The 15569-nt window shown below is 47.5% G+C and overlaps 2 protein-coding genes across 2 annotated transcripts; one reads left to right on the forward strand and one right to left on the reverse strand.

Moving 5' to 3' along the window:
- The first annotated feature begins 71 nt into the window (after window positions 1–71).
- fcsk (fucose kinase) lies at window positions 72–12477 on the forward strand. The gene is made up of 23 exons (XM_080870825.1): window positions 72–288; window positions 3421–3572; window positions 3838–3888; window positions 3956–4081; window positions 4198–4270; window positions 4428–4525; window positions 4609–4689; window positions 4940–5059; window positions 5884–6055; window positions 6130–6236; window positions 7004–7105; window positions 7273–7446; window positions 7544–7617; window positions 8391–8746; window positions 8886–9120; window positions 9201–9367; window positions 9443–9670; window positions 9746–9889; window positions 9960–10079; window positions 10150–10337; window positions 11144–11243; window positions 11342–11565; window positions 12229–12477. The coding sequence occupies exons 1-23, from the start codon at window positions 204–206 to the stop codon at window positions 12301–12303; spliced, it is 3252 nt and encodes a 1083-aa protein (XP_080726951.1). The 5' UTR covers window positions 72–203; the 3' UTR covers window positions 12304–12477.
- A 49-nt stretch (window positions 12478–12526) lies between these two features.
- pclaf (PCNA clamp associated factor) lies at window positions 12527–15035 on the reverse strand. Its single transcript, XM_080870850.1, has 4 exons — window positions 14877–15035; window positions 13913–13993; window positions 13655–13835; window positions 12527–12716 (listed from the first exon to the last, which is right to left on the reverse strand). Exons 1-4 carry the CDS (start codon window positions 14920–14922, stop codon window positions 12677–12679), a joined length of 348 nt encoding a protein of 115 aa, XP_080726976.1. The 5' UTR covers window positions 14923–15035; the 3' UTR covers window positions 12527–12676.
- Between the last annotated feature and the right edge of the window lie 534 nt (window positions 15036–15569).

The following is a 15569-nucleotide window of genomic DNA, read 5'->3' on the forward strand; positions in this document are numbered from 1 at the left end:
GACGGGTTGGACCGGATACTCTCGCAGGGCTGACCTGTGCCTGTACCATAAAAGCCACTTCAGACGTTTCAGCCTCAGGTGATCCTTCACGGACACCTGTTTAACCGGAACAGGTCTGGCTAGCCCCGCCCCTCCGGCGGCAGTGAGCCGTGCAGTAGCTGCTGTGGTAGCCTGGGTTAGCCCAGGTTAGCTGTGACCGTGTGATGATGTCGGAGAGCTGCGGGTTCCGATGGACCGTGGTGGTGCTGACGTGCCAGCATAAAGACAGCGTTTACGCGTTCCAGAGAGGTGAGGCGCATGCGCGCAGTACATGCTCTTTGAGCTTGAGTTACACCGAGCGGCCTGAGGGGGCGCTGGTGGACACTGATGAGGCCAGTTTATTAGGACTAATTTTAGAGATGTTGGACAAATGGAAGAACGCAGTCTTACATATTTGTTTAATATGTGCATTGAAGGACATGTCCTGGTCAAAAATGACTCCAAGGTTCCTCACAGCGTTACTGGAGGCCAAGGTAATGCCATCCAGAGTAAGAATATGCTTAGAGGACTCTCCATTTACATGCACAAACTGGAGTCTATTAGATAGATATGATACAAACCACTGCAGTGCAGTACCTGTAATACCTACAGCATGTTCTAATCGCTCTAATAGGATATTATGGTCGACAGTATCGAACGCTGCACTGAGGTCTAGCAGGACAAGCACAGAGATGAGTCCACTGTCAGAGGCCATAAGAAGATCATTTGTAACCTTCACTAAAGCTGTTTCTGTGCTGTGATGAGCTCTGAAACCTGACTGAAACTCTTCAAATAAACCTCTGCAGATGATCTGTTAGCTGTTTGACAACTACTCTTTCAAGGATGTTTGATATAAAGGAAGGTTGGAGATTGGCCTATAATTAGCTAAGACTGCTGGGTCTAGAGATGCTTTTTGAGTAAAGGTGTAACTACAGCCAGCTTGAAGGCCTGTGGTACATAGCTGATCATTAGAGATAGGTTGATCATATTTAAGATCGAAGCATTAATTAATGGCAGGACTTCTTTGAGCAGTTTTGTAGGAATGGGGTCTAAAAGACACGTTGATGGTTTGGAGGAAGTAATTATTGAAGTTAACTCAGAAAGATCAATTGGAGAAAAAGAGTCTAACTTAACATCAATGGTACTAAGAGTAGCTGTAGATAATATTACATCTGTGGGATGATTACTGGTAATTTTTTCTCTAATGATAAAAATTTTATTTGTGAAGAAGTTCATGAAGTCATTACTAGTTAACGTTAAAGGGATGGTTGGCTCAACAGAGCTCTGACTGTTTGTCAGCCTGGCTACAGAGCTGAAGAGAAACCTGGGGTTGTTCTTATTTTCTTCAATCAGTGATGAATAGTAAGATGTTCTGGCTTTGTGGAGGGCTTTCTTATAAAGCAGCAAACTATTTCTCCAGGCTAAATGATGATCCTCTAAATTTGTGACACGCCATTTCCTCTCCAGATTACGAGTCATCTGCTTTAGGCTACGTGTTTGAGAATTATACCACGGAGTCAGGTACTTCTGATTAGAGACCTTCGTTTTCACAGGAGCTACAGTATCCAGAGTCGTACGTAGTGAGGAGGTAAAATTATTAACAAGATAATCGACCTCTGTTGGAGCAGCGTTCAGATAGCTGCTCTGCTCTGTGTTGGTACAGGGCATTGAAGATGATAACAGTGGGTGAATTATATTCTTAAACTTAGTTACAGCGCTTTCAGAAAGACATCTACTGTGATAAAGTCTACTCTCCACTGCTGTGTAATCAATTATTGTAAATGTAAATGTTATCAGGAAATGATCAGACAGGAGAGGGTTTTCAGGAAACACTGTTAAATGTTCAGGTTCGATGCCATATGTTAAAACAAGATCTAGAGTGTGATTAAAGTGGTGGGTGGGTTCTTTTACATTTTGAGAGAAGCCAATTGAGTCTAATAACAGATTAAATGCCATGTTGAGGCTGTCATTTTTAGCATCTACATGGATGTTAAAATCACCCACAATAATTATTTTATCTGAGCTCAGAACTAAATTAGATATAAAGTCTGAGAAATCAGACAGAAACTCTGTGTAAGGCCCAGGTGGACGATAGATGATAACAAGTAAGACTGGTTTCTGAGTTTACAGCTGGGGTGGATGAAGCTAAGCATCAGACTTTCAAATGAATTAAAAGTCTGTCTTGGTCTTTCATTAATTAATAGGCTGGTGTGAGAAATTGCTGCCACACCTCCCCCTCGGCCTGTGCTTCGAGATTTCTGGTAGTTAGAATGACTCGGGGGTGTTGATTCATTTAAACTAACATAATCATCCTGCTAAAACCAGGTTTCTGTAAGGCAGAGTAAATCAATTTGTTGATCAATTATTAAGTCATGTACTAACAGAGACTTGGAGGAGAGAGACCTAATATTTAATAATCCACATTTCACTGTGTTACTCTTTGGTTCAGATGTGGATACTGTATTGTTCTTTCTTTGTAATTGTTTATGTTTACGTTGTTTGTTGCTGGTTTTTAGTTTGTTTTTTGTCTGTTTGGGAGCTGACACAGTCTCTATGGAGATGGGTTTTTGGGGGGGTAGCAGGAGGAGAGAAGCTGCAGAGAGGCGTGTAAGACTGCAGCTCTGCTTCCTGGTCCCAACTCTGGATAGTCATATTATGGGGGGTTTAATAAATTTGTCCATATTTCTAGAAATGAGAGCTGCTCCATCCAAAGTGGGATGGATGCCGTCTCTCCTAACAAGACCAGGTTTCCTCCAGAAGGTTTGCCAATTATCTATGAAGCCCACATCGTTTCTGGGACACCACTCAGACAGCCAGCGATTTAAGGAGAACATGCGGCTAAACATGTCACTCCTGGTCTGATTGGGGAGGGGACCAGAGAAAACTACAGAGTCCCACAAAGTTGCACACCGATTCAATATTGATTTTAGTGACCTCCGATTGGCGTAACCGGGTGTCATTACTGCCGACGTGAATTATGATCTTACTGAATTTACGTTTACCCTTAGCCAGCAGTTTTAAATTTCCTTCAATCCGAATCAAAATCAGAAATACTTTATCCCGAAGGAAATGTCGCCTGCTCTGGCCCCTGTTAGTCAGTGCTGGTGGACACTGATAGTGTCTTGGGTGCCTTGAAATATCCTAAAATTAGCTTGGTCATAGTTCAACGATAGTGTATTGATCTCAGTCAGCTGATCTAAACCTTTGCTGTTGCGTCCGAGCTGTGTTGGATAAATCTGAGCTGCAGTAGAGCCACTGAGGTGCAGCTGTTTGCTCTAAAATCATGCAACACCCACTCAGTTTATAGACTCCTTCTAAAGAGGTTTCTTTTGGAAATGTTCCTGCTTGCAGTGAGAGTTTGGCGTTGTTATGATCTCACTTCTACTTTTGTGTGTCCATCAGAGCTGGAGCTGAGGCAGCAGCGGGGTGTCCTCTCTGCGGGTGCGTTGGTTTTGACCGTCAGGGACCGCCAGGAGCCGCTGGGCAGCGGCGGGGCAACACTGAACGCTCTGCTGGTGGCCGCGGAGCACCTGAGCAGCAGAGCCGGGCACACAGTGAGTCCTCAGCCGCTCTCCTTCACCTGATCCTTAGTGACCATGACCCTGCAAAAACCAGAGAACCCAAAGATGTGCCCGTTGTTTTGATCTAGAAAGCACATGATCTCCTCGGATCGTTTCTCTCTGCGTGATTCTCGGTTTAGAATAATCCTCCTTCGTCTTAGCTGTGTCTCAGTCTGAAACATGCTGCTTTAGCTCCTCCCACTGCAACAGGAGACAAACTGTCACACGTCCTTTATGCGATCACCTGTTTTTCTCTCAGGTGGTGACTGCCGACGTCCTGGATGACGCTTACATCCTCATCCTCCACACGGTGAGTCACACAGCAGCGCCTCTCTGATGTTTTTGTGCCGCGGCTGATTTTTCCGATCGGTCCTCAGGGTCGGGACTTTCCCTGGAGCTCCTGCAGCCGAGCGTTCTGCTGGCTTCCCGAAGAGAAGCCCGATCAGAAGGTCCAGGCTCCAGTCTGCTGTCTGGATCTGCTGCTGGACCGCCTCAGCAACCAGGTGAGCTTCCACACCGTCCCCAGAAAGACCCTTTAAACGTGGGATGCTGCAGGGTTGAGTGTCGGGGCCACTTCAGTTTGCCTTGAATCGCTGAACACTGTTGTGTTTTCGTTCAGATCTGTCCCGGTTCTCCTCCCGGTGTTTGGGTCTGCAGCACCGACATGATCCTCGCTGTCCCTCCTGACTTTGGTAAGTGTGCCACACACAGTACTCTCAGTGCACACATACAGTACTACTGCATGCTGGTAGAGCACAGTGAGAGGGTCGAAGCCCCGGTGATCCTGGAAACGTCATGAATTTAATCGAACCATCCCCCTCCTCCTCGTCACGCTTTCGTGTTGGTCAGGTTTGTCCTGGGACGGATTCTCAGGTGTTCGGGTTTTGGCGTTACCTGGTGACGTCACCTATGCAGCCAATCATGGGGTCTACCTGTCCGACTCACAGGTGCTCACTTAGTTCATTCACACCTTTTTTCCATGTGCTCTCCTCTTTTCTCTTTTGAATATTTAAATGTTGTTTTCCGTCAGGGACGAGTCAGAGACATCATCTATCGAGGCACCAAAGAGCAGATCCAGCGCGCTGCAATGCCTGATGGGAAAGTGCCACTGGTGCGTCTTCTAGCTCAAATCAAACACACCTTTTAATTCTCCAGGAGAAGCCATTTAGGCTCAAACTGAAACACATCACAAAGTCACTGACAGATTCTCCACGGCCGAATACTTTAAGACTGATCATTTTATACTTTTAATCATTTTAATATAATTGTGATTTTTTTTTTTAATGTCATTTTGAGCCTTTGTGTTTAATAATCACTCTGCACATGTTGGTTTATGCTCATGGTGAGGTGTGTGTCTGCAGGTGTCGGGTCCGGTCTTCTTCAGCAGGTCCGTGTCCGAGAAGTTACTGCAGACTCACGTCACGCCGCCTCTGGACGGCTGCACTTACCTGGGGCTGGACTCTGGAGCTCCGCCCCTCCAGGTACGTGTATTTGTCATCCAGGGAAGTTAGTCTGGAAGAGAACTAAGACTTGGAGATGTCATGATGAAGGATGAGAGTTTCAAGTGGAAAAAAAAGATAAATACGAGAAAGTTGCTGAAGTTGTGTAATGGAAAGAAAAAATGTTTTTTGGATTAAAATAAATTAAATATATGAAATTAAACACCAAATATATGATACATGAAACTATGAAAGTCCATAACCCGAGCATTGATGTGATCTACAAAAAATAGATCAAAATATTATATATGATATTATATGTGTGTAAAAATGAAGTGAAATGATTTGTAATTAAAAATAAAAAGTCAAAACAATCCTTTCACTAAATCGAGAAATATGAGTTTTAACAAAACAACTAAAGTTTGAGTTACGATGCTGATTTTATAAAGTGTGTGACTGTGAGTCCCGCCCACAGGACTAACATGACCTCTGACCTGTACTCGTTTACCCGAGATCATAATCCCGGTTTGAAACATCGACACTGAGCGGCGTGAATCACCGTGGAGACGATGTTGGGCTTTTTGTAACGACTTTTGTTTGTCGGGCGAGTCGCAGTCATCGTCATGGCTACTAGACATCTAACCGTAGAAAGTTCAGATCCATCACGCGTGACGATGAGGCCCTCACACGACGAGATGTGCTGCGTTCAAGGCGCTACAGAGTTACCTGCTCCGACAGATGGCCGGCTGTAATTTAACGTCCTGTCGTCCATATTTAAAAGCAGCAGCACGAGCTGGAGCGATAAAGATTCCCGAGTTGTTTCCTGGTGGATGCTGATGTGACTCCTCGCTGTGGTTCCTCCTCAGGTGTCTCTCTTCCTGGACGTGTTAAAGTGTCTCTGCTCGGATCTGACTCGGGATCAGTTTGTGAGCGAGGAGCGAGCCGGCTGCAGTTCAGCGGTCGGGCCGCAGGGGGCGGTGGTGAGGAGCGGCAGGGCAGAGCTGTGGAGGATCCTGAGAGGAGCTCCGCTGAGTCTGGGTCAGTTTCTCCACCTCCTCCGTTCGCTCTTTCTTTATGCCGCCGTTGCCTGCTGACATGTCCTCGTTTCACAGTGTACGTCCCCGGCGGTCGCTACGACTACCTGACTCTGTCTGGGAAGGCGCACGTCGACCGACTGAGCCGCGATTGGACGGGGAGAAACACTCTCTCGCATATCCAGGTGATTGTTCCTGCCTCCATCCTTTATGTACAGTTTATGAATAATTGTGTAATTGGTGCTTGTTTTTGTGGGCATGTGAGAAACTAAGCGCTTCCCCGACTCCAGCTTCCCCATGTTGTCAAAATGAAATAAATACATCAGAAAATGACAAGTGAATTCATTCAAACTGGAAATACATGTTAAACACATTAAAATATTTTTATATGTTAATTCCTTAAATGTGTCGTTAATTAATTAAACTACATTACGAAGTTTTGTAAAAACATGTAGTTGTTTTACAGTTTGATGAATTATGTCACGTTCTCTGTCCTGCACTGTCTCGAGCGTCTTTCAAAGCTTTTCTTTTAATGTTTTTATTTAAAGGGACAGTACATATGCACCTGTGACTTAATTTGAAATGCATTCTGGGATACCCGGTGTCCAAGGACTTTCCAGCAGAGGCTCTGCCACTCCATCAGGATATTATCTAGGATCTCTCTGAACTGCAAAATAATAATAAGTTTTCAAAATAAAACGACTTCATATTTTGAATTGTTTATTCTCTCGACCCTCCATACGTGATGTGGGATGATTTCTGACTGAAGGACGACAGCTTACTTCCACAGATTTGATCATCAGCGGAAAATTCACGGAGGGTTCATTTAGTGAGACAAATGTCACGCAAGCTCAGCGATGACTGCAGTTCATGTTGTGGCCACCAGAGGTCAGGCCTCCATTATTGATCAATCAACAAGCGTTTAACTCTGCTCCACTTCCTGTTTCATCAGAACAAGGACGTGTTGAGCGAAGGAGGTCGGGTGATCAATAGCGTTTTGGAGGGAGCCGTTTCCGTGGCTGCAGGAGCAGTGGTGCAACACTGCCACCTACAGGTGGGGAGGAGTTTCAGACCCAGACTGTATTCTGACTGCACTCTCCTGAGAGCAGAGTCTAGTATTTCCACACTGCATGTTTCTCCAGACATGATGTTAGATCAGAAGCAGGAAGTCAGTGTTTTTATGGAGACAACGTGTCAACATTTCCACCGTCTGACCGTCAGGGTCCTCTGGACGTCCCAACAGGCTGTCTGCTGTCAGGTCTCGAGCTGTCGACCTCACCAAGTCTCCGGCTCCTGCCTCTCAGCAGTGACATCATCATCCAGGGACATCGGATTGAGCTGGGGGAGCTGCAGCTGTACGTCTACACGGTGATGGGAGCGCACGACGACCTGGAGGTAAAACACAGGAGATCTTTATATTCTCCTGGGCCGCCGCCTCCTCAGGGCATATGTGGCGTTCCAGTGTTATCTGATGTCTCCTCCTCTTCCTCAGATCTCCTCTGACGACAGCAACGCTTCCTTCCTCAACCAGACGTGGAACAACTTCTACAGCAGGACGGGAACACAGTAAGACTCAGCACCTCTCACCCACAGCCGGTCCCTTAAACGGCTGCCCCCCCCCCCCGAGCCGTTCTTTATCTTAAAATGTGGGGGCGATCGTGGCTCAAGAGTTGGGAATTCGTCTTTTAATCGGAAGGTTGCCGGTTCGAACCCCGGCTTGGACAGTCTCGGCCGTTGTGTCCTTGGGCAAGACACTTCCCCCCGCTGCCTACTGGTGGCGCCAGTGTCCGGCAGCCTCGCCTCTGTCAGTTACAATGTAGCTGCCATCACCATCATTTACATTTTATGTAAATGAAACTGAATTTAAGTGAAATAAAAAGTTCTCCTGAATATGAAGAACTTCACAATAAAAGCCTCATTAAAAAATTCATAATTTATGCCTGTTCAACGCTGGAAATTAATTGGAAATACATACAGGAAATGCTGAGATTTATAAAAAAAAAAAAAAAAAGAATTAAAAAATACAAAAATATGATTGATTAGTCTAATCAAGAAAGAACTACAACTGTGGAGGTAAAAGAATTCCCACCTGACCAGATGTGCTTCATCTTTCCCTCCTCCTCCTCCCAACACTCACGTCGTGTCCTCGGCTGCACAGCTTCAGGTTTTAGTTCAGAAACAGTTAAACTTCCATCTGTTTGATGTAGTTTGAGCTGAGACTTCTGGATGGAAAACTTTTGTTTTTATGTCAGTATGTTAGTCATATTAATGACATCGTTGACCTCCTGACCTCCACAAATGTCACATGTGTGTGGTTGTGTCTCTGTGCGTGTCCTCAGGTCGGAGGAGCTGTGGGTTCGAGGAGAACGGCGCTCCCTCCTGGAAGCTCGCCTCTTCCCAGTCCTCCACCCCAGAGGAGGTGCTGTGGGTCTAGAGGGAGGCGTGGCCTGGCTGCTGGGGGGGGGCGGCTGCCTGGGAGGGTGGAGGGAGGCGTGGAGGCTTTCTTTGAAGGAGGTGCTGTTGCTCACCCACCAGGAGACGGAGCTACAGCGAAGGGAGGAGCTGCTGTTCCTGGTGGGAAGGCGGCGTGTGGCCGACGCCCTGAGGGGGCGCTCGGACGTCTGCCTGCTGCCTTGCGTCAGGGCCGCTGTGCTGGGAGGCCAGCAGGGGGCGCTGCTGGAAGCTCTGGACAGCAGTGAGTGTCCGCTCCTCTATGATGGGCCCATAGAAACAGCCAGTTTTGGCTCCTCCTTCTGTGTATCAAATAAGTTTTCTGATTGGCCAGTTTCAGGAAACTTGCTGAGGTTCCTTTGGTAATTCTAGTTTGTTTTCAGTCGCTGCAGGGAGCAATGAGCAGGGGGTGGAGCTCGGAGCAGATCTGGGCGTGGCTGCCCGCTGTCTCTCCTGCATCGCGGACGTGTTGGTGTGCATGGCCAGCGGGCGGGGAGGTCTGAGGAGCGGGCCAGCGGCTAATGAAGCCTGGAGCTCCGCCTACGCCATGTTGGAGGAGGGTGACCTGAGGGGCGGAGTCCACGCACTCACCGTGCAGCGGCAGCACTGGCTCAGCAGGTGGGCGCTGCACTGTTTGTGTCACATGGTCTGGCTGATATAGCGATGGTAAACGCCTTGGGTGTTGCTGCCTCCTACAGGCCTGATCTGCTGGTGCGGGCGGCGCGGCACTACGAAGGCGCCGGACAGGTGCTGTTACGGAAGGCTGTGATGTCATCTCAAAGATTCATCTCCATTGGACAGGGCAAAGTCCAGCCCCTTGGACAGTGGCAGGAAGTGGAGTGTCCAGCTAGGCTGGATTTAGCAGGTCATTGGATAAAGGTTCATGGTGCATTCAGGGGCAGTTGGTCCTTTAGACGCTGACCCTGTGTCTGTGTTTCAGGCGGCTGGAGTGACACTCCACCAATCGCATTCGAGCACGGGGGCTCCGTCACAAACGTTGCGGTGAAGGTCGACGGGAAGCGTCCTATTGGTGCTAGAGCACGTCGCATCTCTGAGCCCCGCCTCCTGCTGGTCAGCTACACTGGAGGGCGGAGCAGTGGGATTTCCACGGAGATGGCGTGCGACAGCCTGGATGACCTGAAGGATTACAGTCAGCCTCACGCTCCCGGTACATCGTTTACCGGCTAAACTGGGACAACAGGAAGGAAGTGGGAAGCTGACTGTGTGTGTCTGTGTGTTACAGGAGCGCTGCTGAAGGCGGTGTGTGTCTGTAGTGGGCTGGTGTCCCTGACCTCCCAGCATCCTCTGGGGCATCAGCTGATGGAGCGGTGGGGAGGAGGGGTGGAGCTCCACAGCTGGTCGGAGCTGCCGACGGGATCGGGATTGGGTGAGAAACAGGAAACAGAGCTTGTAGGTGATGGAGGAGTTCAGCACTTTGATTGGTCCTCTTTCTGCAGGTACCAGCAGCATCCTGGCGGGGGCGCTGTTGGCCGCGGTGTACAGGTGTACCAGGCGAACCTATGACACGGACTCCCTGATCCACGCCGTTTTGTACCTGGAGCAGATTCTTACCACAGGTTTGTCACGCCCTTCATCACTAAACACCTTCTCCTGCTCCTTCTCATCTTCCTCCTCCTCCTCCTGCAGGTGGAGGCTGGCAGGATCAGGTGGGGGGTCTGGTAGGCGGAGTAAAGGTGGGTCGATCCAGAGCATCCCTCCCCCTGCAGGTGCAGGTGGAGCGTCTCAGTCTTCCTGAGGAGTTCTCGCTTGCTCTGGAGCAGCACCTCCTGCTGGTCTACACCGGGAAGACCCGGCTGGCCCGAAATCTGCTGCAGGTGGGTACTTTCAGGATCAACCAATGAGACGCTCTCTGTGTACGAGCACGCTCCTTAATTCTGCTGCTTAAAAAACACTGGCAGCACCACGACGTGCGGCTCCTCAGGAGTTTTAAAGACAGGTTAGGAGCACTCCTCCCCCTCCTCACCCACTGACGGGGGAGAGAGGGGGAAGGAGCCTGCTTCCTGAAGTCCAGCCGTAGGATGGTTAAGCTCACATCTGTCCTCCACCCTCCTGTAATCATCCTGCTGCATGTACCTGGAGGCTGGAAATCACCTGTGCTGCTCAGACTGCGGTCCACCTGTCGGGTTGTCTGGCTGCACGTCTTTGTTCCCAGGACTGATCAGACATCACAATAATGACGATGATGATGATGATGGTGGTGGTGGCATCCTCCACACTGATACAGGGCTGGTAGACGAACTGCAGCAGCTTCAGATGGTGGGTTGAGGTTTCCTGTCTCCAGAATCTCTGAAGGCGGAGCCATCAGGGGCAGCAGCTTGGCCTGGCCGGAGTCTGCACATCTCTCTCCTGAGGGGGATGGAGCTGCAGGCGAGGGTGGAGGTGGAGCTGTTGGAGTGGGCTCTCCTTTCTTTCCTGTCTGCTCCACTCTCAGCTCCTCTTTCATCTTAAAAAGTTAAAAACAAAAGTCGATTCATGAAGTCAAAGAGGAGAAAAGTGAAACTCGTCAAGGTAAAAACAAGCAGAGCGAATGTGACAAGACTCCGAGTAACAGAGAGCCGTCAGGGTTGGAATAAAGCTGCTGAGATGAAGCTGGTGATGATGATGTGTGTCCTGCATGCAGGATGTGGTCCGCAGCTGGTACAGCCGCCTGCCGTCGATGGTGCAGAACGCCCAGCAGCTGGTGTGTAATTCAGAGGAGTGCGCTCGGGCCTGCGTGGACGGTGAGACGCTTCAGTGGGACATTTCCTACATTTCCCAGAATGCAGTGTGCCCAACGTCAGTGTGTTTCAGAAAGGCTAAATGACCACTTCCCCTACAGGTTCTCTGTCCAGGCTGGGGGAGTGTCTGGACCGCTCATGGCAGCAGAAGAAGCTGATGGCCCCGGGCTGCGAGCCAGCGTCAGTGCGCGCTATGATGGAGGCCCTGAGGCCGCTGGTCCTGGGCCAGAGTCTGGCCGGGGCCGGTGGCGGCGGCTTCCTTTATTTGCTGACTCGAGAGCCCCGACAGCGGGAGGCGGTGCTGCAGGTCCTCAACAACATGCCGGTAAGAATTGGTCAGGGTCAGAGGTCAAATTTATTCTATTCTATGAATAGAACAAACATAAATACAAGACCTGAGTCGGTGATACGCTGTACGTTCATGTAATACCACTTTGAACCACAGGGCGGAGCAGCGAGTCCAACGTGTCTACGTTTGATGTCGTTCAGCTTTAATAAACCCACACATTCACAGGTTCGCTTTACAGGAGACGGTACAGTTTGTTCAGCAAAGCTTTTACAACAGCAGTTGACCTTTGACCTTTAGTCAGGAAAGATGACTTCACAACCCACTGGGGCCTCAAATAAACCCTGTCATTAGTTTTAAAGCTTAACTCAGGTTTAAAATCTTTAGTTCAAAACATGTCAGAGCTGCTCCTGTAAAACAAAGTTTATAATGAGCTCAGTGTGGACTGATCTAGACAGTTTATTTTCTACTCTTGACTCTGGATGATGTCACAGAGAGGCGTCTGATCAGAAGAAGCAAGCTTAAAAAAAAAAAAAAAAAAAAAAGCCTAAGGTGGGAGGAGCTAAATTGTCTTGTTTTCTACGGGGCTGGCGTGTGATACAGGGGGATTATTCTGAACTGTGGATCATGCTAAGCTGCTCTGGCGGAGCAGAGTAATTCCTGACCATCTGTCCTGTGTTGATGGTTTCTGGTGTGTTTCAGGGTCTGGGAGACTTCAGCGTCCACTCTGTGGAGCTGGACATGGACGGACTCACAGTCCTTGCACCGTTAACCTGAGAACGCTCATCGTTCCTCGGCTTCAATCATGAACAGTGATGAAGAGGAGACAAAGAAGAGCTGTGTTCAAAGTTTGTGTTCTGGTTTTGTAGGAATCTGATTTTATAAATCAAACTGATTAATCAGGAGCATTGATCTGTATCTTGGCAGAATAAATAAAAGCTCAGTTTTGGACTGTTTGAGTCCGTGTCCTCATCCAAAGACGGCCATATTTGTTCTTCAGTTTGTTTTCAGTCAAGTTTTATTAGTAAAAAAGACAAAATCCAGATGATCTCAAACAGACATTCTGTAGGTAAAAAACATTGAACTATACAACGTGAATTGAGCAGAATTTATATACAGATGTACATCAGCAGTCGGACTGATCCAGGCTTCAGTCGTCGTCCTCATCCTCAGCGGGCAGCGGCCGGGCTCTGCGGACAAAAACCAAACTGATCAACATCAGCGTCAAACTTCCCACAGGGCGCTGGAACACAAACGCCACGTCCTGAATAAGTAAAATCTGTCATTCAGTCGAGCGGCGTCAGCGGCGAGTTTGAGGCCTCTCCTCAGATTTTAGCATCATCCATGCAGCAATCAGTTACTCACCCATGTTTGAACCAAACAGCTTTCTCACTTTTGATCGATTTAAAACTATTTAATATCAGTTTTTAACTTTTAATGACTTTCAAGACCTACAAGGAGCTGCAGATCAGTCCAGACAGGTGAGTCTGAAGCTATAAAAGCAACGATTTGAGAAAAAGAAATAATCAGATTATCGTCAGCTGCTGTATTTGAGGTGTTTTTGGGACAAAAATCAGCTGAGAAGCATGGCTACAGTGTTCCTAATAAACTGGACATTGAGTTTCCTGGTACCACTTGATGCCGTTTGCTTTAATTTTTCAAAATAAAAGCACTCCATCTCTGCGTTTTTACATTTGATAGCTGCAGACTCTGCTGAAGGTTTCCGGTGAACCCTCAGAAACCGGCCTCTGATGGGTGACTGAACAGAGAGGTTCCTGATCCATAAGTGACCATATAAAGCTTCATGCCGATCCAAACTCTGGATCACGCTCTTTGGGTACGGTAAAGCATCAGCTCCCGTTGACACCGGCCTCCGTTTCCTACAGCATTCATTCAAATGTTGCATCTCACGCAGCACGCAGCTGGTGTTTTAGCGAATCAAACTAGCCTGGCCCACGTATCACAGCAGCAGGTACAGCTCCACACTGAAATAATCTGAGGTGAAACTAATGGCTCATCACACAGCAGCAAACCTCGGCTGAGCTTCAGCTCTCATTTTGTGTGTGTTTTAAAAGGAGTTTGGGACACAAGTTCCCTGAAGAGGTTTCAAATAAAGCACAACACATACTTCCTGTTGGCTTTTGACATCCCGCTGCCTCCGGCCTCTTCATCATCCTCCACCTCCTGGGGCCGCCTGTTCTCCTTCTCCATCTTCCTGGGGGGACCGCCAAAAAAGTCCCCGATGCCCTTCTGCCAGGTCGGGGTGGGACGAGGACACACGGGGTTCCCACCAGTGTATTTGTTCTTTGCTGCAAGTTACAACAATTACAGCAGCCTCAGTACGTGAAGTGTGTGTGTGTGTGTGTGTGGTGAAACTAGGACTGACCAGGTGTGGGGGACTGGCTGCTGGAGGCAGCGTTGGATGAACTGGCACCCAGAGACTTCCGGGGGGCAGAAGCTGCAACAGCTGCAAATGAAATGCATGAAACCAGCTGATTATGAAGGATCCAGTAAGAAACCAGTAGAAGTTCACCGAGGACCAAAGCTGAGCCAAATGAACGTAAAGAGAGTAAAGTCTCATTTGCAGAATGTTAAATCAAAGTTCAAAGAAAGCTTGTTAAAAACCTAAAATAGCTGCAGAGTGAATGAGAGCAGTTCACTGCCATTTAAACTGGGTCTTTAAGGAAGCAGAGCAGGTCTAAATTTTAATTCTTATCCGTTGGGTGTTGGAAGAAATGTAAGCCAAATTCACCAGAAGGTCCCAGAACTTAATAAACATGCATGCATTATGGACGGTAACACGCGTGGCATCTATGGTAAAGAGAGACGCCTTAATTATTTAATATGCGAATGGACTTTTGTGAGGCGTGCGCACAAAGACGCACCGCGGCGCTCAAAACTGGCGCCAGTTTGCAGTAAACGTCGTACAAACTTTGGGAAAGGGTCATTAAAGATGACACCTCGTGAGATGAATGAGAACATTAAGCTAGAACCTTTGACTCCGATGATAAAAAGACAATTAAATGTTTTAATTTAAATATCTTCGCCTCTCCCGGAGAACCCGAGAGGGCAGCAGACCAGCCTCCGTGTTGGCGGGAGGCTGATTTTAGGAAGCCGTGCGGTGGATTTACACACAAACTTCATCTGACAGTCTTCTTTCAATTATTTTAGTGTAAAAAATAAATATAATACGTTAACTACTCTTCTTCGAGACTACATTTGTATGATTTTACCAGCTTTGGCTCAGCGCCGCCTGCCAGCCAGACTACCTTACAAAACAGACGTGTTCTTGTACAAACAAGCTTTAAAGACCTAAATTCTGATTGAATGCCTTTAACTTGTTGCCGTACCTTTTCTGTATGATCCGGGCACACTATCGGCTTTTGTCCTCACCATGTTGGCAGCGGGTTTTACAGTAAGCCGACACTCCTACCTGAAATCCGCGGACCGCAGTGAACCGAGCACCGTCCCGCCTCGGTTTAAAACCAACAGGCGGATGGGGCGGGAGACTTCTTCTTCTCTTGCTTCTATAGTGGTAGACTCCACGAATAGCTGGAATACAAGTTTGCCCCTCATAGGTGAATGTGTGTAACTGCAGCTCCCACCATTTTATTCTTCCACTGTATGGATGATTGTTTAAGCCACTGGCAGAAAAATAACGAAACAGAACATTTTCTTGGTAATCAGAAGTTTGAGTTATCAGGCTATTATCACAAAACTTCAAATTATGTATCTTCAAATTGCACCTTACTAACTCAAACTTCTGAGGAACTAGCGTTAACAACTTGACATTTTGAATGAAGTGAAAACTTGAACCTGAAATTTTATGAATGGCAATTTTTTTTAGTGGCGGAAACTTTGACATCAACATTGTTAAGACGAGTAGTAAATACTGCAATAAAAAATACTGTCGAAATTTCTGAAATACACTATAGTATGTTTAGTTTTTGTTCTGCTGTATTTATTTATTTTTCACTTCAATTAGTTGTTTTTTGGTCATATTGTATTTTTTATATAAATGAATGTTTTTTATAGGTTGTGTT

The sequence above is a fragment of the Rhamphochromis sp. 'chilingali' genome (assembly GCF_963969265.1).
Source record: "Rhamphochromis sp. 'chilingali' genome assembly, chromosome: 2".
Classification (NCBI taxonomy): Eukaryota; Metazoa; Chordata; class Actinopteri; order Cichliformes; family Cichlidae; genus Rhamphochromis; species Rhamphochromis sp. 'chilingali'.

Coding starts and splice junctions, on each gene's coding strand:
- pclaf (XM_080870850.1), bottom strand. CDS start 14,922: ATGGTGAGGACAAAAGCCGATAGTGTGCCCGGATCATACAGAAAAG. Junction 13,994..14,876: donor GCCCGGATCATACAGAAAAG/GTACGGCAACAA, acceptor TTTCATTTGCAG/CTGTTGCAGCTTCTGCCCCC. Junction 12,717..13,654: donor ATGTCAAAAGCCAACAGGAA/GTATGTGTTGTG, acceptor TTTTGTCCGCAG/AGCCCGGCCGCTGCCCGCTG.
- fcsk (XM_080870825.1), top strand. CDS start 204: ATGATGTCGGAGAGCTGCGGGTTCCGATGGACCGTGGTGGTGCTGACG. Junction 7,447..7,543: donor GAGCGCACGACGACCTGGAG/GTAAAACACAGG, acceptor CCTCTTCCTCAG/ATCTCCTCTGACGACAGCAA. Junction 11,244..11,341: donor CGCTCGGGCCTGCGTGGACG/GTGAGACGCTTC, acceptor CTTCCCCTACAG/GTTCTCTGTCCAGGCTGGGG.